Source organism: Stigmatopora argus, chromosome 7, assembly GCF_051989625.1.
Source record: "Stigmatopora argus isolate UIUO_Sarg chromosome 7, RoL_Sarg_1.0, whole genome shotgun sequence".
NCBI lineage: Eukaryota > Metazoa > Chordata > Actinopteri > Syngnathiformes > Syngnathidae > Stigmatopora > Stigmatopora argus.
In genome coordinates, this window is record NC_135393.1 from 19,241,248 (window position 1) to 19,263,851 (window position 22,604).

The following is a 22,604-nucleotide window of genomic DNA, read 5'->3' on the forward strand; positions in this document are numbered from 1 at the left end:
TTTTTTTCCCCCTGTATCCCTCCAACACGCCTGAATGAAACAATAAACTCCTCGCTAAGCTGTCCACAATCCCCATAATGAGCTTCATGATTTGATTCAGGTGTGTCGGAGACGTGGCAAAAAAAGACCGGCCTCGAAAACCGTTAAGTTAATTCTTTTATTTTGAAACGAGACCGGACGCGCGCCCCTCGTTTCCGCACACTTGACGCGTCCCCGCTCAGGTGTACGCATTCGCATCCCTGAGAGGACAGAGGCTTTGGAGTAGGCGTCCATCCACGTTCTTCGTCTGATTCTTGTTGTTGCACCCACCGACGATGGGCGTCAAGATCGCGTTGCTGTTGCTGGCCTTCGCGGCCCTGGCGTCGGCGGACGACGTCTCGTACGAGTACCACCGCTACGACGAGCTGCGGAAGGCGCTGGTGTCCGTATGGCTGCAGTGCCCCACCATCACGCGCATCTACACCGTCGGCGAGAGCTTCGAGGGCCGCGAGCTACTCGTGCTGGAGATGTCCGACAACCCCGGCAAGCATGAAGCGGGTGAGTACCTCGGGGGGAAGGGAGATCCGCAGAAAAACAGAGAGATAACAAGCGAATCACGAGCGAGAAAGGCGCGGTGGGCAGCCGCCATTTTGGGGCCGCCGAGGATGCTCGCCGTCGCCTCAGGTGCACTGCGGGCGAATAACCGGGTCGCCATTGACCTCCCCTTAATCAAATCGTCTCAATTTTCCACCCCTACAGTCGTTAAGTAACATGGACGCAGAAAGACGTCCAATCCATTTGACGTGCATGAGCGTCCCACTTTAAATTCGACGTGTAGGAGCGACTAAGTCATTGGTGTTGACGGCAGAAGCAGCTTTGGTGGAGCTCGCCAACATGGCCGCCCTGATGGGACCTTCCCATCAAAGTCCACGCATTGACATTAAAATTCAAATCATTTTGAATAGATCGGCTCGTTGGTGGCAATTGGTGTCCAACTCGTTTCAAGTGGGAGAGTGGCAGCCCATGAACGTTGACCCTCTCATTTTTAATGGGTCGGATGGACGTCTATTGTTAACAAAATGACAACCTGGTTTGTTTTGATTTTGAGCCAAAGTGACCTTTTACCCCCCAAATATTTTTTCCATTTTGAATTCTTTTTTTAACGTATTTCAACTGGCTCGCTCAGACGGCCAACGGCTTGAATAGACTGGACGTAACTCCCCATCGAGCGGAAATAGCCGTCGCCGCGGCAACAGATCGGCTTAGCGCTCCCCGCCGGCTCGCCTCCGTCGGTTAGTAGGCCGCCATCTGTCAGGTATCTTCCCGGTGCCGTTACGTGACAACCTTTCGTTTAGGATTCGCGTTTCCGCTGGCACGAGAAGGCCGCTGGCCAACAGAATAGATTATTTGATTGATTGATTGATTGATTTGATAAGGGACATGAACATATTTGTATTCATGTTAATGAACATATGTAAATATGTAAGGTTGTAGCCGCCGGCTAATTTCCATTTTTAGTCCCTTTTCCAATAGGAATCTCCATTTCAAGATGTTTTGCCCAAATCTCCCAAAAATGGCCACTTTGAACAAAAACGGCAGCCTTTGTATGGCGTCTCGAGACTTTTTTTGTGGCTCTACTTAAGATAGGCATGTCTGCCAAATTTCATTTTGCCAAGAGAAATAATCTGCTGGGGCTGCATTATATTCCCAAACGATAGAGGGCGCCCCTTGCATGAAATGACTGCTTCAGGCCCGAATAGCGGTCTTCCTTTGTATATTTTGGTGACATTTTTGTGCATCTAGCCATGAGTGAGAAGCCTGGCAAATTTCATACAGGGGCTTGATTTTTATTTGTGTCTATGTTTTCGAGCTAATGTTGTTGTTTGGCTAGCTCGGAATCGACTTTGAGGCTCCGTGTGACGCATTAAATGACATCAAGGAAAAAATGACTCCGGTCGTTCGCGGTCGCCACGGCGACTCGGCATCCCAGCCCCGGGCCCGCCACGGAAACCATAATGACGAGCCGTGTTGACTCACCTGCTGTGGCCGTAAAGAATTTTTGAATAGCTCCCATTTATGGAGATGCATATTAAATGCCACAGTTGGCCGCCGTTAAAGTCCAATCCGTTTAAAGTGGGAGGGATGGCGACAAACAAACTCCCTCTTCAAAGGGCTTGGACGTCAACTATTGAAAATGTCATTTCAGTTCACAGCCGAAGTATGAAAAAAATAAACGCTTTGTCGCCCCTACAGGGCGGCCATCTTGGTAGGGGCCACCTTCCCATCAATGTCAATGACCTTGAACTTTAACTGAAGATTTATGCGTCCGAAAAATGGCCTTTTACTCATGAAAGTTCGATTTTCTGATGTGGTGGAGACCATTTCCCGACCAAATATAGCAATATTAGCTCCTCTGTTATGAACTCAGCTTGTGAAATGAAATCCGAGCCTTTTTTTTCTTCTTTTTTAGGCGAGCCCGAGTTCAAGTACGTGGCCAACATGCACGGCAACGAGGCGGTGGGCCGGGAGCTCATTCTCTACCTGGCCCAGTACCTGTGCGACCAGTACCAGCGAGGCAACCGCACCGTGGTGGACCTCATCCACGACACCCGGGTGCACCTCATGCCCTCCATGAACCCCGACGGCTTCGAGAAAGCCGCCACGCAGGTATGGATGGGTTTGCCGTCATGGGTACACGGTCTTTTGGTCGCCGATCTTTTGGTCGCCCGGAAGGTCATTGATAATTACCATTTAAATGGTTGCTCAAATTCCCTAAATACAAACTGCAAATGACTATTTGCAGTCATACTTAATGCCCTATTAATTATTGGGCTAAAGAAAAGTTCCAAATTTCCCAGACTTGTATTGTTTTTGTTGGAGAACTTGTTAAGAAGACCCTGACTGACGTCGCTTCTTAAAGGGACAGCGCATGTACATACAAACTCTTCTACACTCACATGTGGGCTCAGTGAAAGTGCTCATGGCCATTGTTGGCTTTGATTCATGCGTAGACCGTCTTGTTTTACCTTGTTTTGTCGTCGGTCTTTTGGTCGTCGGTCTTTTGGTCGCCCGTTGTTGCGGTCGGGGCGACCAAAAGACTGGGACCAAAAGACGGCGACCAAAAGACCGGCGACCAAAAGACCGGCGACCAAAAGATCGGCGACCAATCGACCGCACACAGCGGTCACCTGCCCAAAACGTTCTTAAAAAAAAAAATAATAATAAAAAAACTTCACCCTGTTTCAGTCCGGCGACATCAAGGACTGGTTCGTGGGCCGCGCCAACGCCCAGGGGGTGGACCTGAACCGCAACTTCCCCGACCTGGATAGAATCGCCTACGTCAACGAGCGGGAGGGCGGAGCCAACAATCACCTGCTGCAAAACATGAAGAAGGCCGTGGATGAAAACGACAAGGTCAGTGGCTTGACATCACACACATGTCCATCCTAGCCAACCAAACGCATTCCAAAACGCCATTTTGAAGAAGTTGCGCGTGGTAAAATAGTGCAGTGGAACTTCTACTTACATATTGAGGCCTTTCATAAGTAGAAACGCATTTTACATGGGACAAAAAGCTTGAATTGGTTCCAAGATCCACCCACAAAACCCTTTAAAAATGACAAACAATATACAAATTTCATTTGAAATATGTAGGAGGAACAAAAAAATAGGGAAAAAAGATAAGCAAATGATTTCTTAAGTCATTAAAATGAGCAAGTTGATTGTCCGTCTTTTGGTGAGCCGCGATTGGCTGGCAACCCGTCCCCTGTTTACTGCCAATAGTTGGTTGGGATGGGCTCCAGCACCCTCTGTGAAGTGGTTCAGAAAGGGAATAACATTTTCAGTGCACGGGGAAAAAATGTCAAAGGAAGGAAGGAATTGAGCCATGAAATTTTGTTTGCGTGTCAGCTGGCACCGGAGACCAAAGCGGTGATCCGCTGGATCGCCGACATCCCCTTCGTCCTGTCGGCCAACCTGCACGGCGGCGACGTGGTGGCCAACTACCCGTACGACGAAACCCGCAGCGGTGAGTGGGCGCCGTATTTCGGGGGCCAAATCGAGGCGATGGCCTTTTCCGGAACAAACCGACGTCCCGTCCGTCGCCCGGCAGGCTCCGCCCACGAATACAGCGCCAGCCCGGACGACGCGCTCTTCAAGTCGCTGGCCGCCGCCTACTCCGTCTTCAACCCGGTCATGTCGGACCCGAACCGGGCGCCCTGCCGCCAGGGAGACGACGACGCCAGCTTCAAGGACGGCGTCACCAACGGGGGGGCCTGGTACAGCGTGCCCGGAGGTGAGTGCCGTTTAACGGGACGTCCGCGGACCACACACCTTTTCCAAAATGGTGACGCCACGGAGCTAACTTTTCTAAATTAAAGGCAAAAACGGCCATTTTTTTTCATGAATCATAGCCACAAATGGCTTTACATGTTTTGAAATTGTGTATTAAAGTGCTAAAAATGGTTGCGTGGCAGGAATGCAAGACTTCAACTACCTGAGCAGCAACTGCTTCGAGATCACGCTGGAACTGAGCTGCGACAAATTCCCCGCCGAGGACACGCTCAAGGGCTACTGGGACCAGAACCGCGACTCCATGGTCAACTACATCCAGCAGGTAACCCACAACGTCGTACCCATCCACCGTGCCCCAGTGAGGTGCGCCGCGTGAGACCGCGGTGGCCATCTTGGGACAGACAGAACACATCGCTCCTTATCACATGATCCCTTATATTAGATTAGATAAATGCCAAAGTGACATTGAAATACTGTCTTCCCTCAATTATCGTGAATTCACAACTTTGCCATTTTCTGCTATTAATTATTATTTTTTTAAATAAATATTTTGGTTTTTATTAAATTCATAAAAATGTGAAAATCAATTTGCTATGAGGACTCCGCACTGAAGAAAAAAAAAAAGGTAGTTATAATAGGGGTGACCCGACTTTACAATTTTTCAATTATCGCCGACATGTCTGTCTACGTTAACTGCGATATTCGAGGGATTACTGTAACCCCCCAAACAACAGGAAGTGAACCTAAATCAACAGCAAGTCACTGTATGTGTGTAAATGTGTATATTTGCGTAAAGCTAACGGATGCGTGCTTGGACGCAGGTTCACCGCGGCGTCAAGGGCTTCGTGCGAGACCTGCAGGGCAACGAAATCAGCAACGCCACCATCTCGGTGGAGGGCATCGAGCACGACGTGACCACGGGTGAGTGCCCGAGCCCGACGGAAACCGGGGTTACAAATGGACCGAGCCATCTTCCGACGTTCCCCCATGTCTGTGGTTCTAGCCAAAGACGGCGACTACTGGCGCTTGTTGACTCCCGGTAACTACAAAGTGGCGGCGTCGGCCCCGGGCTACTTGAGCGTCATCAAGAAGGTGGCCGTCGCCCACAGCCCCGCCACCAGGGTAACTAACACCATACCTCCCTTCTTTCCTTCTTTTTTTCCTGCTGTATTCCGTTAAAGTTCGTAATAGTGTTTTGAAACTCTTTGTTAGCAAAAATGCTCCACTAAACTAAGCTAAATTGGCCTCGGATACATGAAGACTACATTTATTGACGTTGTTAATTTTCTCCTGATGGATTGGATGTCTATCACCAGTAAATATGACAACATATCAATTGAAAATTTTAAATACAAAGCCTTAAAATTATCTAAATAATTGAATTCATATCCACCATATTGTTTTGAAGCTCTTTGTTAGCAAAAATCCTCCCAAAAGCAAAGCTAAATTAGCCTGAGATACATGAAGACTAATTTTTTGGGACATTTATTGACGTTGTTACTTTTCTCATGATGGATTGGATGTCGGTCGCCAGTAAATATGACAAAATATCAATTTAAAATTTAAAATACAAAGCCTTAAAATTATCTAAATAATTGAATTCATATCCACCATATTGTTTTGAAGCTCTTTGTTAGCAAAAATCCTCCCAAAAGCAAAGCTAAATTAGCCTGAGATTTCCAATTTCTTTGCACATCTATCGTCTTTTTATTTATATTTTATTGAAAGGATTGATTGAATTTTGTTGCGGTGTCTTAGGTGGACTTTGAGCTGGAGTCTTTGATGGAGCGAAAGGAAGAAGAACGCGAGGAACTGATGGATTGGTGGAAGATGATGTCCGAGACGCTCAACTTTTAAAACTTCTCTCTTCTTTCTCTCCTTTTCTGGCTTCATCATCGTCGTCGTCGTCGTCGTTCATCGTGAGTGGTAACCACGGCAACCGCCCTTAGACGCACCCCCGTGAGCAGGCGCGAGCGGCCAAAAAAAAGGATTGTGGCACAATAACAACGTCAATACACCTGTATACATTATCTATATATAAATATATGGAAGCCTATTTATTCACCAATGTATAATCAACCACCATTTTTTTCCGTTTTTTTTTTAAATTGATCCAAAGGAGAGCAATTTATGTAAATTTTCAGATCTCCTTTCATTTGAACGTGAATTTGAAATATCATATTTATTTGTGTGGAGGAATGTGCAACAATGGATGTAATTGTGAAAACTATTCACTAATACTACTTAAAACTCCGTCTTTATGTTGACAAATTGCGTGCCAGTCTTTTGATTTCTCATCATTTTTATTAGTTTATCAAATAAAAGGATGATACAAAAGTCTTTTTAACACTGAAAATCTCAACAACTAATAAAATGTCATACTACAGATACAAACTTTAAAAGAGACTCCATAAATTCGTATAAAAAATAACAAGTTGCCTTAGACCCGCCCACCCCAAAAAATGACCATGAGTTATGTTCATCAAAAAAAAAAAAGATTGCTTAAAAAAACGTATTGAAAAACAAAATACAATCATTTTTTTGGTTTACAGTGTTGATATTTTAAGATTTAAATGCAAATTTTATGGTTCTCCTTTCTCACCATGATGATCACCAGATCAAATTTTCACACAATTTTTTTTTTACATTTTAATCTTTTAGCATGGCAAAACAATTGATATCCCCACAAGTAAAAAAAGGAATCCCGGAATGCCACAAAATGACCAGGAAGTGACCCCAAAATGTTAGCTATTGGTTTTTGGGGGGTTTATTTACTATACTTGGCATTTTCCCTTTGTGACCTCCTTACTAGCATTCCATGAACTGGCCTACTATTTTAAAGTCAATAGATAAATAGTGTCAAAAGCATAAATTCCACACTAGAGAAGGGGTGGCCAACTCCGGTCCTCGAGAGCCCGATCCAGTTTGTTTTCCATGTCTCCCTGAATATTCCGTTTTTATAGATCTAAAATAATGTTTATTTTAGCTTTTTTTAAATATATTTTTAGATTTTACAAAATGATTTTTGAACTAAAAACTGAAAAAATGGATTAAAAAATGACAATGATTGATTTAAAAGGGGGGAAATCATGAAATGTAATATACATCTATACTCTTCATTTTAATTTGATCCTAAAACAGAAAGTCGCCACTCATGATTGACTTTCTCGGGCCGCACAAAATGATGCGACGGGCCAGATTTGGCCCCCGGGCCGCCACTTTGCCTTATGAAGAGAATGTGACTGTTTTTTTTCATCTTCCTTCCTTCGCTTGCTCACACTTGTATTTCGGCCTCCAGCAGTGAGGCGGCGGGGGGCCCCGAATCCAGCCCGCCTTCCGATACAAGCGGAGGGGGGCCCGGACTTCTGGAGGTCAGCCACGACAGGGTAGGGGTGAACGTGGGCGTCATGGCCCTCGGCGTGAGTCCCGTGTTCCTGGCCAAAGGGGGGTAGGCATAGCGGGGGCGGGGGGGCACGCTCCGCAAACCGGGCCGGGCCACCGAGGTGATGAGGGGAGGCGGCCCCGCCCTGTCCGGGAGGCTCCCGATGTCGGCGAAGACCGCCGCTAAAGCCGGGAATTCCGGCCCCGGGTCGAGAAGGTGCTCCCAGAGCGGGGTGGCCGGAGAACGGTGGTCTTTGTCCTTCCCGTCCCTTTCTCCCGGCGTTCCTCCCGTCACAGCGTCCGGGCTTTCCCGAAAGCGCTCCCCGTTGATCCGCCGGATTTCCTGGTCTTCGGCCGTCTCGCCCTCCGCCGAGCCTCGGCCGCTCCGGTCGGACGGCGTCCGGCGGTTTTCGGGAGCGCCTAGGGTCCGCTTGTTCTCGGTGCCGTCGGGGGCATCCGACGAGGCGCCCTTCGTTTTGCCGGTGGCTTCTTTGTGTTTGGACCTGAGCACCAGAGCGGCGAAGACCAGCAGGGACAGGAGTACGGCGGCGAGCGAGACGCTCAGGCCGAGCACGCGGCCGCCGAGCGGCAGGGCCCAACTGGCGATTTCCACGGAAACCCGACAGGAAGCTCTCCTGGAACCCGCCCGGGGACCGGCGGCGAACACGGTCAGCTCGGCCACACCCGAAGCGTAGACGGCTCCCAGGGTTTTGTCCACCCGGAAGCGGGGCGACGGCTCCGAGAGCGAGTACTCCACCGCCCCGTCGGCGCCCCCGTCTCTGTCCAGCGCCGTCACGAAGCCGACGGCGAGACCGGACTCGGCGTCTTCCGGTAAGAAGAAGCGGTACCGCTGGCGGGAGAAGACGGGATCGAACTCGTCCGTTCCCTTGACGTAAACGTGCACCCGGACCGTGGCCGTCTGGTCCCCCGCGTCCCGGGCTTCCACCAACAAGCAGTACTCGCGTTGCCGCTCGTAGTCAAAGGACCGGCGCGTACGGATGACGCCGGCCCGGGGGTCCAGGGTCAAGGGCGACTCGCCCCAATCTTCGGAACAGGAGGACAGGACGGAGTACGTCAATCGTCCGTAGGCGGCGCCGTCTCCGTCCGCGGCCCGGACCGAGCAGACCACCGTGAACGGGGGAAGGTTCTCCGAAACGGAGCAGTTATACGTGGAGGAGGCGAAGCGTGGACCGTGGTCATTCTCGTCCGATACCTCCACGAAAACGGTGGCGAACGCCACGTTTCCCGCATCCCAAGGGTCTTCGCCGTCACGCGCCCGGACCGTCAGGACGTATTCCGACTCTTCCTCGTAGTCCAGTGGTGCGTGGAGTGCCAAAACGCCAGTGACGGGGTCCATCCGGAAGCGTCCGCCGCCGTCACCGGAGACGATGTCGTAGTGCAGCTCGGCATGGAGTCCCCCGTCCGGATCGCCGCCGCCGACCCATGCCACAGAGGTGCCGGCGGGGGCGTTTTCCGCCACCCAGACACGATACTCCGTGTTGCCGAACACCGGCGCCTTCGCCATTTTCTGTTCCAGCGCAAATGAAGCTCTCCGTCCGACGTAGGACGACGTCTCGAGTTCTCCTTGGTTCGCATCGGTGGCGGCGAAACGACGGACGGGACGGTCCACGTCCAGCAGAAAGACCCTGGCCGTCACCGACGCCTCTCGCGGTCTTTCCGACCGGTCGCCGGCCGTCACCGTGAAGGCGTAGGTCGGCCGGTCCAACGGCGCCGCCACCGTCAGCCTGCCGTTGCGCGGGTCCAGGCGGAAGGGGAACCCTGGGGGCGAGGCCACGGAGTAGCGCAGGGCGCCGGCGGGGTACGAGGCGTCCCCGTCGCTGGCGCAAAAGGCAAACGCCAGCGAACCCGGCGGGGCGTCGGCCCTCAAGGCGAAGGTCACCGGGTTGTCGGGGAAGCGCGGCGGGTGATCGTTGGCGTCCTCCACCGTCACCAGCGCCCTCAGCGTGACGTTGCGGCCCAGACGGTCCTCGGCCAGCGCCACCAGCGACTGGACGGGGGCCGCCTCGTAGTCCGGGGGCCGCCGGACGTAGATGTCGCCCGAGCGGGAGTCCAGGCCGAAGGGCGAGTCGCCGTCGTCCCCCGGGACGGAGTAGTCCACGTTCCTTCCCAGAGACGAGACGGCCAGGGAACCGATCACCGTGCCCGGCGGGGCGTCTTCTCGGACCCGCAGACATCTCGCCGCGGACAGGGAGGCTCGATCCTCGGACACCTGAAGGCGGAAACAAACAGAAGAGAGTTCACCTGACTGCCATGTGGGCAGCTAGGGTTCGAATCCCGGTTGGGAAACATTTTCCCTTAGTTGTTTCTATATATTTGTAGTCAAGACCTTCCAATAATGACAAAGGAAAGTGTGGCCAATTCGTGGTGTAGTGGTTAACTCACCTGACTGCCATGTGGGAGGCCAGGGTTCGAATCCCGGTTGGGAAACATTTTCCCTTAGTTGTTTCTATATATTTGTAGTCAAGACCTTCCAATAATGACAAAGGAAAGTGTGGCCAATTCGTGGTGTAGTGGTTAAATCACCTGACTGCCATGTGGGAGGCTGGGGTTCGAATCCTGGTTGGGAAACATTTTCCCTTAATTGTTTCTATATATTTGTAGTCAAGACCTTCCAATAATGACAAAGGAAAGTGTGGCCAATTTGTGGTGTAGTGGTTAAATCACCTGACTGCCATGTGGGAGGCCAGGGTTCGAATCCCGGTTGGGAAACATTTTCCCTTAGTTGTTTCTATATATTTGTAGTCAAGACCTTCCAATAATGACAAAGGAAAGTGTGACCAATTCGTGGCGTAGAGGTTCGTTCACCTGACTGCCGTGTGGGCAGCTGGGGTTCGAATCCCGCTGTCTTTTGACTGATCACTACACTATGTAGTTCAGTAAATGGCTGATCCTTTTTTCATTAAAATAAAGACTTAGTCATTTTTTTCAGCAAAACAATTTATTTCCGGTCAGCCCTAATGAAAAGGATAGATATAACTTCCAATCACATCATTTCAGAAGTCACTGTGGTCCAGTGGCAAAGACAATGGGTCAGAACTTCAGGTGGACTCAAGATCAAATCAGGAATGAGTTCATTTCCTCTCTTTGCAATTCTCAAATTGTTTATTGAGGTAATGAAAAGGATAGATATAACTTCCAATCACATCATTTCAGAAGTCACTGTGGTCCAGTGGCAAAGACAATGGGTTGAAGTTGGACACAAGTTCAAATCTGGAGTGAGTTCAATTCCACTCTTTGCAATTCTCAAATTGTTTATTGAGGTAATGAAAAGGATAAATATAACTTCCAATCAGATCATTTCAGAAGTCACTGTGGTCCAGTGGCAAAGACAAATGGTCAGAACTTCTGGTGGACTCAAGTTCAAATCAGGAGTGAGTTCAATCCCACTCTTTGCAATTCTCAAATTGTTTATTGAGGTAATGAAAAGGATAGATATAAGTTCCAATCAAATCATTTCAGAAGTCACTGTGGTCCAGTGGCAAAGACAAATGGTCAGAACTTCTGGTGGACTCAAGTTCAAATCAGGAGTGAGTTCAATTCCACTCTTTGCAATTCTCAAATTGTTTATTGAGGTAATGAAAAGGATAGATATAAGTTCCAACCAAATCATTTCAGAAGTCACTGTGGTCCAGTGGCAAAGACAATGGGTCAGAACTTCAGGTGGACTCTATTCAAATCAGGAGTGAGTTCAATTCCACTCTTTGCAATTCTCAAATTGTTTATTGAGGTAATGAAAAGGATAGATATAAGTTCCAATCAAATCATTTCATTAGTCACTGTGGTCCAGTGGCAAAGACAAATGGTCAGAACTTCTGGTGGACTCAAGTTCAAATCAGGAGTGAGTTCAATTCCACTCTTTGCAATTCTCAAATTGTTTATTGAGGTAATGAAAAGGATAGATATAAGTTCCAATCAAATCATTTCAGAAGACACTGTGGTCCAGTGGCAAAGACAAATGGTCAGAACTTCTGGTGGACTCAAGTTCAAATCAGGAGTGAGTTCAATTCCACTCTTTGCAATTCTCAAATTGTTTATTGAGGTAATGAAAAGGATAGATATAAGTTCCAATCAAATCATTTCAGAAGTCACTGTGGTCCAGTGGCAAAGACAATGGGTCAGAACTTCAGGTGGACTCAATTCAAATCAGGAGTCAGTTCAATTCCACTCTTTGCAATTCTCAAATTGTTTATTGAGGTAATGAAAAGGATAAATATAACTTCCAATCACTTCATTTCACAAGTCACTGTGGTCCAGTGGCAAAGACAAATGGTCAGAACTTCTGGTGGACTCAAGTTCAAATCAGGAGTGAGTTCAATTCCACTCTTTGCAATTCTCAAATTGTTTATTGAGGTAATGAAAAGGATAGATATAAGTTCCAATCAAATCATTTCAGAAGTCACTGTGGTCCAGTGGCAAAGACAATGGGTCAGAACTTCAGGTGGACTCAAGTTCAAATCAGGAGTGAGTTCAATTCCACTCTTTGCAATTCTCAAATTGTTTATTGAGGTAATGAAAAGGATAAATATAACTTCCAATCACTTCATTTCACAAGTCACTGTGGTCCAGTGGCAAAGACAATGAGTCAGAACTTGAAGTGGACTCAAGTTCAAATCAGGAGTGAGTTCAATTCCACTCTTTGCAATTCTCAAATTGTTTATTTAGGTAATGAAAAGGATAAATATAACTTCCAATCATATATAGGCGGGCCGCCTTGTGGTGTAGTGGCTAAGTCACCTGCCTGCGACGTGGGTGTCGAGGGTTCACGTCCTGGTGTCGCCAGTCAACGACTGTATGGTGTCGGCAGTCGGCCGAAGGCCGACTGTCGAACGCCACCAGGGATCCCCCCTCCCAACTGTCGAGGGTTCACGTCCCGGTGTCGCCAGTCAACGACTGTATGGTGTCGGCAGTCGGCCGAAGGCCGACTGTCGAACGCCACCAGGGATCCCCCCTCCCAACTGTCTTCCGGTCAGCCGAAGGCTGACCGGAAATATTGTTTTGCTGAAAAAAATGACTAAGTCTTTATTTGAATGAAAAAAGGGTTACCCATTTACTGAACTACTAGTGTAGTGATTAGTCAAACGAGAGCGGGATTCGAACCCCATTTCCCACGTGGCAGTCAAATTCACTAATTTGAGAATTGCAAAGAGTGGAATTGAACTCACTCCTGATTTGAACTTGAGTCCACCAGAAGTTCTGACCATTTGTCTTTGCCACTGGACCACAGTGTCTTCTGAAATGATGTGATTGGAAGTTATATTTATCCTTTTCATTACCTCAATAAACAATTTGAGAATTGCAAAGGGTGGAATTGAACTCACTCCTGATTTGAACTTGAGTCCACCTGAAATTCTGACTCATTGTCTTTGCCACTGCACCACAGTAAAGTTGGAAGTTGTATTTATCCTTTTCATTAACTCAATAAACAATTTGAGAATTGCAACGAGTGGAATTGAACTCACTCCTGATTCCCACCTCATGTTCTGACCCGTTTTTTAGGAAAAAAAGCCTTACTATACTATGTTGTTTTTTAAAGAAAAAAAGCCTTACTATACTATGTCGTTTTCTAAAGAAAAAAGCCTTTCTATACTATGTCGTTTTTTATATAAAAAAGCCTTACTATACTATGTCGTTTTTTAAGAAAAAAAAGCCATACTATACTATGTCGTTTTTTAAAGGAAAAAAGCCATACTATACTATGTCGTTTTTTAGGGGGAAAAGCCATACTATACTATGTCGTTTTTTAGGGAAAAAGCCACACTATACTATGTCGTTTTTTTAGGGGAAAAAAGCCATACTATACTATGTCGTTTTTTTAGGAAAAAAAGCCTTACTATACTATGTCGTTTTTTAAGAAAAAAAGCCTTACTATACATGGTCATTTTTTAAGAAAAAAGCCTTACTATTCATGGTCATTTTTTGTAAATAAAAAGCCTTACTATACTATGTCGTTTTTAAAGACAAAAAAGCCTTACTATACTGTGTCGTTTTTAAAGAAAATAAGCCTTACTATACTGTGTCGTTTTTAAAGAAAATAAGCCTTACTATACTATGTCGTCTTTAAAGAAAAAAGCCTATACTATGTTGTTTTTTAAGAAAAAAGCCTTACTATACTATGTCGTCTTTTAAGAAAAACGTACTGTACATGGTCGTTTTTTTTAAATAAAAAAGCCTTACTATACATGGTCATTTTTTAATAAAAACCCTTAATATACATGGTCATTTTTAAAGAAAAAAGCCTGACTATATATACATAGTATTTATTTTTTAAACAAATAAAAGCTTTACTTTACATAGACCACTTTTTTTTAAAGAAAAAGCCTTACGATGTCCAGCCATTCAAGTCATTTTGAATGCCAGCTTTACGTTTGTATCAAATCTCGGGGTATTCTTTGCTCAGTTATGAAGCACGTCTAATAAGATGAATAAATATTTGACATTATCGTCGACAAGGAAAAAGTGTCGCCAAACTTTCGTCAAAACATATACATACTTAGTGATTATTGGAAAGTCTTGACTACACACGGTTGTTTGTATTTAAGGGAAAAATGATTACCAACTGGGATTTGAACCCCAGCCTCCCACGTGGCAGTCAGGTGAGCAAACCTCTACACTATGAAGTGGCCACACTTTACTTTGTTGTTATTGGAAAGTCTTGACTACACACAGTTGTTTTTATTTAAGGGAAAAATGATTACCAACTGGAATTTGAACCCTGTCCGCCCACATGGCAGGCAGTTGAGCGAACCTCTACACTATTAAGTGGCCACACTTTACATTGTCATTATTGGAAAGTCTTGACTACAGACGGTTGTTTTTATTTAAGGGAAAAATTATTCCCAACTGGGATTTGAACCACACCTGCCCACATGGCAGCCAGGTGATTTAACCACTACACCACAAATTGGCCACACTTTACCTCGACATTATTGGAAAGCCTTGACTACACATAGTTGCAGTAGAGGTTTTATAGCCATAAAATAATTTTTGAGGGTTGCATTGATTCCGACAGCTGAAGGCGTCGCTAGGAAATTCACGGACCGCCACTGGCTGCTCGTCATAGTTGACCCAGTTATACAGTTAGCTACTAGTCATAGCCCAATTCATGTTCATATTTAAATTCATTATTAAGTTGGGAAATGTTGAAATCTGAGATGAGATGCGATATTTTTTTGCCATATTTCGGACACGCCCCTTTTTGGGGAGACACGGCGGCGGCGGCCGGGCCACTCAACGTACCCGCAAGTGAATGAGCGCCGTGTCCTCCAGCGGCGGCGATCCGCCGTCCCTGGCCGTCACCCGCAGGACGTACGTCTCCTGGCCGCCGTCCCCGAAGCGCGACGTGGTCCTGACGTCGCCGCTTTCGGCGTCAATCTCGAAATGCGGCGGAAGTCGGCCGCCTGCGCCAATTGAGAGCTTTGTCCGTTCACTGCCGTACCTCCCCCTTCAAATGGGTTTGGACATTCACTCACCGCTCTGCAACGTATACGTGATGGTTCCATTTTCTCCCGCGTCCGCATCTTTGGCAAATACGTTTGTCACCAGGGATCCTGTTGGGATTCCGGAAGATATCTGCAAACAAGGAATTTGTCTTGAAATGTTTTTTTTCTAAATATATTTATTGTTTAATTCAGGGGTGTCAGACTCGGGTTGGTTCGCGGGCCGCGTTAAGGTCAACTTGATTTCATGTGGCCCGGACCATTTTAGATATAATATTTAGATTTTTTTTGATAAATGGATTAAAAGCCCTGAATATTCAGTTTTTTAATAGATCTAAAACAATGTTTATTTTAGCTTTTTTCATCTATTTTTAGATTTTACCAAATGATTTTTGAAGTAAAAACACAGAAAAAGTGGATTAAAAAATTACAATAATATTTAGATTTTTTTTAATTTAAAATGGATTAAAAGAACTGGCTTAAAAAACCTGAATATTCCGTTTTTTTATAGATCTAAAACAATGTTTATTTGAGCTTTTTTTTAAAATATATTTTTAGATTTTACAAAATGATTTTTGAACTAAAAACACAGAAAAAATGGATTAAAAAATGACGATTATTGATTTAAAAGGGGGAAAATCAAGAAATTTAATATACATCTATACTCTTCATTTGAATTTGATCCTAAAACAGAAAGTCGGCACTCATGATTTACTTTCCCGGGCCACACAAAATGATGCGCCGGGACAGATTTGGCCCCCGGGCCGCCACTTTGACACGTGCTTTAATTCATCCCTCTTCATTTCTGTGACCCAAAAGGAAGAAGCAATTCCTACTTGAGTCTTGAATGAGTTCCATTTTATGACCTTTTGACACACCGCTCACCTGGACGCGGCGCTCCCGGTGCACGAAGCGTGGCGGGTTGTCGTTGACGTCGGCGACCAGGACGTGGACGCGGGCGGTGGCGTTGCGTCGCGGGCGGCCCCTGTCGTTGACCGTGACCTCCAACATGTGCTGGCTTTTCTGCTCCCGGTCCAACTCCACCCAACTGAAGATCTCACCTGTGAAATGCGGGACCACAAAACAACGTAAAAAAACTCGGTCAGGGAATTCTTGAACGACCAATGAGATCTCGCCATCTTTCCACGAGGTCATCGCTCGTAGAACTTGCATAGTTACCCGTTTCGGGGTGGATGCGGAAGAACTTCTCGCCCGAAAGCAGGGCGTAAGACAGGCGTCCGTTTTCCCCGGCGTCCCGGTCGCCGGCCGCCACCCGTGCCGCTGCCGGCCCCGCGGGCGGAGGCCCCTCCCTCCACGTGGCGAAGTACGCCATCCCGCCGAAAACGGGCGGGTTGTCGTTGACGTCCATCACCGAGACCTCCACCGCCACCACCGCCAGGGCGAGGCCCACCGTGGCCAACACTCGGAAGCGGTACGCCGATTCCCGCTCGTAGTCCAGCTCGTCGGCCAGGTACAGCTGCCCGTTGCGGGGGTGGATCCGGAAGGGGAGGGGCGGGGAGCCCGCCTCCGCCACCAGGGAGTATAGCGGGACGTCGCCGGCGCCCCCGCGGACGCTCAGTCGGAGCAGCGCGGAGTTCCGGACCGCGTCCTCGGCGATTTGCGCCCGGCAGAGCGGCGTCTCCGAGGTGGGGGCGGGGCTCCGGGGTAGGTCTTCGCCATCCGGGCCGCTGATTTCCAACACCGGTGTCCTTTGAAAAGACGAGACAAAATGGCGTCTTATTTTCAGAAAAGATCGGACGTCTAACGAGTTCGTTTCCCAGGGTCGACGATAAACGAAGCGGTACCCGGATCCGGGGTCCGCCATCAGGTTTAGGGTCGCCATTCCCGAGTCGGCGCCCGGCGGCGTGCTCCCGGACGGTCGGACGGCGTCCTCGACGTCGATGCGGACCCGCGCCTCGCCGAAGACCGGGGAGGACGGCGTGTGGGCCTGGACGTAGAGAAGGGCGTACGGCGATGCCCGGCGCTCCAGGTCTTTGGCCGTGCTGATCAGGCCCGACGTGGGGTCCACGGCGAACAGACCCCGCGGGTCGCCCGAGGCGATACGGTAGGACACGGGTTCCACGCAATCTGTCAAGATCAAAAACAAAGAATATGACTTCCAAGTCGTCCTCCAAAACCTGCCATCAAATACAAGACGTGGTTAGCGCGTCGGGCTCGCAGTTCTAGGCTTGTGGGTTCGATATCAGGCGGGTCCTCACTGTGTGGAGTTTGCATGTTCTCCCCAGGCTGGCGTGGGTTTTCTCCAAGTACTCCGCTTTCCTCCCACCTCCCAAAAAAATGCATGCTAGGCATGAAAAGAGCTTCTGGGCGGCCATATTGGTAGGGGCAACTTTCCCCTTCAAGTCAATGCATTGACCTTAAAATAAATGGATTGTACTTGTGATGCTTTCATTTTAAATTACAGCAGAAGGGATATCGCTACATTTTTTTTCTCCAAACGTGCCAGACAAAAAGTCAACCAAGTGGAATTAATCCCTTGGAATTAAGCGTCTGTCGCGTCACCCTCTTACAAGATTACAGACGCCTTGATTCCTTCCGCTGGGCGTTTTAATCCATTAATTAACGAGGTGGCGTCACGTGAGCGACCGGTCGCTTGTTTTTAAGCTCCGTGATTGCCTTTGATCTCTCGCACACAAATTTATCAGCACATTGTTTGTCATCGGTCGATCGACTTAAAGGGAATTAAATTGAAATGAGATTTACAGGCAGCCTGTCGGATTAACAACGTCTGCAAACAAGACAAACGGATTGCATGATGAGATCAAATCCTTGATGCTCACACTTGGACAGCGCACGATTGGACGATTTCTACATGCAAAAGTTGTTTGCAGGCGGCCATTTTGTAGGAAACTTGAATGTTTAGAGACAATGATGGCATACCTGGCGCGTTGAGGGCCCGCACGGAGCCCACGGCGGCGCCCGCCGGGGTGTCCGCCGCCACGGCGAAGGCGTAGCGGGGCTTGCGGAAGGCGGGCGGGGCGTGGGCGCCGGCCCAGACGTCGACGGTCACCCGGGCCGGGCGGGACGAGCGCAGACCGCCGGCGTCGCGCGCCGCTACGGCTAGCTCGATGCTCGTCGAATCCAGGTGGCTCAGCGAGGACGTCAGGTACAGCGTTCCTGTAGGGCAAGGGTGTCAGACTCGGGTTGGTTCACGTCAACTTGATTTCACGTGGGCCAGACCATAATATTTAGATATATTTTTAATAAATGGATTAAAATCAGGAAAATGTAATATACATCTATACTCTTCATTTGAATTTGATCCTAAAACAGAAAGTCGCCACTCATCATTTACTTTCCCGGGCCACACAAAACGATGTGGCGGGCCAGATTTGGCCCCCGGGCCACCACTTTGACACATGTGCTGTAGGGGATGGATAAGTAAAAAAAAAAATCCCCCAAAATTGAACATACCATCTAAAAAAAAGAGAAAAAGGTTCCTCCTTTTTTGTTTTGAGATTAAAAAATAGGCTCCAGCAGCCCTCGCGAACCTTGCACTACAGAAGATTAATGCCATTTAAAAATATAGATATTTCAAATTCAAACAAATGAATATATATTTTGACAGAATGGAAAAAAATACATAAAAAGGAATATGTTTTTTTTATTATTTTGATACCTGTTTGCTCATCAAGGGCAAAGAGATGCGAGCGGTCGCCGGGCAGCAGGCGATAGGCCACGCGGCCGAAGGCGCCATCGTCGGCATCTGAGGCGCTCACCGCCAGGATCTCCACGCCGGGCGCCGCGTGGGAGCCCACGGCGGCGGCGTAGCGCTCGGGCTGGAATTCTGGCGCGTTATCGTTGAGGTCTTGGATCTCCACGCGGACCCACGCGTGCGCCTGCAGTCCTCCCTGTGGATCCAATAATAGACCCCCAAATCAAGCGTGACCAATCGAGTCAAAGGAACGCGTTGAAACTAGAGTCGTACGCACTGGATCCTGCGCCCGGACCAGGACTTGGCGGACGCTCCTCCCCCCATCTCGGTCGATGTCCCCGGAGATGCAGAGGCGTCCACTTTGCGGGTCGACGCGGAAGAGACCCGCCTCCTCCTCGGGAAGAGAGTACACCAAAACGCCAAACTCGGGGGTGTCGGCGTCGTCGGCCGCGACCTGCGACACGACAAAGGTGACGAAGGTCAGTTATTACATTTTCCAGACATTTGCCCACAGGTGTCAAAGTGGCGGCCCGGGGGCCAAATCTGGCCCACCGCATCATTTTGTGTGGCCCGGGAAAGTCAATCATGAGTGCCGACTTTCTGTTTTGGGATCAAATTCAAATGAAAAGTATAGATGTATATTCAATTTCCTGATTTTCCTCCTTTTAAATCAATCATTGTCATTTTTTAATCCATTTTTTCTGTGTTTTTAGTGCAAAAATCATTTTGTAAAATCTAAAAATATATTTTAAAAAAGCTAAAATAAACATTGTTTTAGATCTATAAAAAAACTGAATATTCAGGGATTTTAATCCAGTTCTTTTAATCCATTTATTTAAAAAAATCTAAATATTATATCTAAAATGGTCCGGCCCACATGAAATCAAGTTGACATTAAAGCGGCCCGCGAACCAACCCGAGTCTGACACCCTTGCATTAGCCCAAGTGATGCTAGCCAATGGTGTGGCGTGGCGTACTTGCGAGAAACAGGTCCCAGGGGCGGCGTGCTCCGTCACGGAGGCCCGGTAGAGACTCTGGCGGAAGGCGGGCGGGTTGTCATTGACGTCGAGCAGCAGCAGGGTGACGGCGACGCTGGCCGACCGGGCCGGCCGGCCGCCGTCTCGCGCCGCCACCAGGAAGCAGCACGTGTCGGGACCCCGGTCCCGGTCCAGGAGCGCCGCCGTGGTGACCAGGCCGCTCTCACCGTCCACGCGCACCGGGCACTCCGATTCCAAGATGGAGTAGCTGAACGTTAGGGGAGCATTTTCTTAACATGAGTTCATCACTTGTAGAAGAATAAAAATACCCGCGTAGGACGGCATCCCTACCTGAGTCGGGCGTTGACCCCCAAGTCCGAGTCCCGGGCCTCCACCCGGACGACAGAGGCGCCCACGGGGAGGTCTTCGGAGACCCGAACCCGGAGCCGCTCCTCGTCGAAATACGGTGCGCAATCGTTGACGTCCGTCACCCGCAGCGGGATGAGCGCCTCGGCGCCGAGGGGCGGGCTCCCGGAATCCCGGACCAGGATCTTCAAGGCGTACAAGTCTTTCTCCTCCCTGTCCAGCCCGCCGGCCACGCGCAAGACGTAGACGGAGCGGTCGGCGCGCTCCAGCAGGAAGTCGCCGCCGCCGCCCTCCAGCCGGACGTCCGGCGCCTCCTCGGGGTCGTCCGGGTCGGAGACGGAAACCCGGGCCACGTAGTCTCCCGGCTCGGCCGCCTCGGAGACCCGGCCGCTCTCGCCCAGAAAGAGCACGTCGACCACGGGGGCGTTGTCGTTGACGTTGTCCACCGTCACCAGGACCAGAGTGCCGCTGGACTCTGGCGGGACGCCAAAGTCTCGGGCCGTGACCATCACCTCGTGGAAAGACTGTCAGGAAGACAGATATATATACATATATATATATACACATATATATACACACATATATATATACACATATATATATACACATATATATATACACATATACATATATATATATACATATATACATATATACATATATACACATATATATATATATATATATATACATACACACACATGTACATGCATGCATATGGTAGATCTTAACATTTGTTTTGTTAAAGAGCCTGACAAAAAAAACAGCTTTATTTTTACCTGTGTTTCAAAATCCAGCGGCCGGTTGAGGTAAAGCACCCCGGTGGTCTGGTCCACGGAGAAGAAGTCGTGGCGTCCTTCCACGCTAAAGCCCACCCTGCCGTTGTCGCCCGCGTCCGGGTCGTCGGCGCCCACCCGGCACACCGACGTCCCCACCGTGGCGTTCTCCGGCACGGACGCGGCGTAGCGCCGTGGCCGGAAGGCGGGCGGGTTGTCGTTCTCGTCCAGGACCGTCACGTTGAGCCGCAGCGTCCCGACTCGGACGGGGACGCCGCCGTCGAAGGCCTCCACGGTCAGGGTGTAAAAGTCCCGGCTTTCCCTATCCAGCCCGCGTCGCAGCACCAGGTCCAGGTCGGGCTCGCGGGGCTCCACGCGGAAGAACTCGGCCTGGTCGCTCTCCCGGATGCGGTAGCCCCGGACCCCCAGCTCGCCAACGTCCCGGTCGCGGGCCCCCGGCAGGCGGAAGCGGGCGCCGGGCGGGGCGGACTCCGACACGAGCAGCTGGGCTTCCCCCGAGGGGAACTCGGGGGAGTGGTCGTTGACGTCCTCCACCAGGATGCGCACCCGGACCACCTCGCCCGACAGGCTGGCGGCGGCGAATTCGTAGCTGGCCCGGGTCTCGCGGTCCAGGACGGCGGCGGTGGAGATCAGGCCCGTGTCCGGGCGCACGTCCAGATCGCGGAAGACCTGCGAGTCGCCGGCCTCGGAGAGCAGGAAGCCCGCCGCCGGCCGGCTCAGGGCGGCGGCCAGGTCGCCCACCGCCGTGCCGGCGGGGAGCCCCTCCGGGACGCTCAACGTCAGCTCGGAGGCTCGCGTCCGCCAGGGGGCGCACAGGAGCGCCACCACCAGGAGCACCCACACCATCTCACTAAGGAGCTAACAAAAAATATTCATTTCAAAATCAACTCAAAAGGGAAAAAATAAACAAGGAATGCAGTTAGAGACGACCAAAATAATTCAAATATTTTTGCAGAATTAAAAAAATATTTTAAGTCTTTCTTTAAAAAAACCCAGCCTAATTACCATTATATCACTATTAATGGCAATAAAAATCAATAGAGAACATTTTTTTTTAAAGTCACAAAAATGAGTCCAAGAATTTTGGTCATCTTGGATGAAGAAGGAAAATGGAAATCAGAGTTAACGTTTACCGTTTTTTTTGTGTTCCACGACAGGAGGAAGAAAAGATTGGCGGCAGAATCACATGACGACTTTCCGCATTAAAAAAAGAAGTCAGGATTACCTCCAGACAGTCCGAAAAAGGTGTTCTGAAGCGGGGCTTGCTGGAGCGCCAGCTCCCCCGTGGATGTGGCTCCGCCCCCTCCAGATTTCAGGGCTCCGCCCATACGGATTTGGGGGCCCGGCATTTTCTGCTCATCAAACGGGCAGATGGCGACAGATTGAGAAGACAAAGACAATTGGTTTTCAAACTGGTCATTTAGCGTAAAGTATTTTTAAAAAGTATTGAGATACTAGAAAATACGATTTCTGTAAATAAAATGTGCGGGAATGCTTTGCTTTTAATTTTTTTTCTGATTGTTTGGCTTTTTTCTTTTCATTTTTCCCCCCAGTTTATGCAATTTGGCATTTTTTTCCCCAGTTTTCCATTTTTTAGTAGTTTTCGGCTACTCTATCCACCTCAGTATAACATATCTACAATGCAGACATTGGTATTAAAAAAAACATCTCTACAAAG

At 48.9% G+C, this 22,604-nt stretch overlaps 2 protein-coding genes across 2 annotated transcripts; one reads left to right on the forward strand and one right to left on the reverse strand.

Annotated features, from left to right (window-relative positions):
• The first annotated feature begins 175 nt into the window (after nt 1–175).
• On the forward strand, nt 176–6,543 carry cpe (carboxypeptidase E). The gene is made up of 9 exons (XM_077605227.1): nt 176–537; nt 2,450–2,646; nt 3,226–3,393; nt 3,889–4,006; nt 4,091–4,273; nt 4,455–4,594; nt 5,094–5,193; nt 5,276–5,394; nt 6,031–6,543. Exons 1-9 carry the CDS (start codon nt 315–317, stop codon nt 6,127–6,129), a joined length of 1,347 nt encoding a protein of 448 aa, XP_077461353.1. The 5' UTR covers nt 176–314; the 3' UTR covers nt 6,130–6,543.
• On the reverse strand, nt 6,450–22,446 carry LOC144077457 (protocadherin-16-like). Its single transcript, XM_077605226.1, has 13 exons — nt 22,152–22,446; nt 20,909–21,776; nt 20,115–20,653; nt 19,764–20,031; nt 19,064–19,240; nt 18,751–18,982; nt 18,012–18,248; nt 16,916–17,198; nt 16,290–16,819; nt 15,996–16,171; nt 15,144–15,243; nt 14,911–15,071; nt 6,450–9,883 (listed from the first exon to the last, which is right to left on the reverse strand). Exons 2-13 carry the CDS (start codon nt 21,770–21,772, stop codon nt 7,547–7,549), a joined length of 5,904 nt encoding a protein of 1,967 aa, XP_077461352.1. The 5' UTR covers nt 21,773–21,776; nt 22,152–22,446; the 3' UTR covers nt 6,450–7,546.
• Nucleotides 22,447–22,604: the final 158 nt, after the last annotated feature.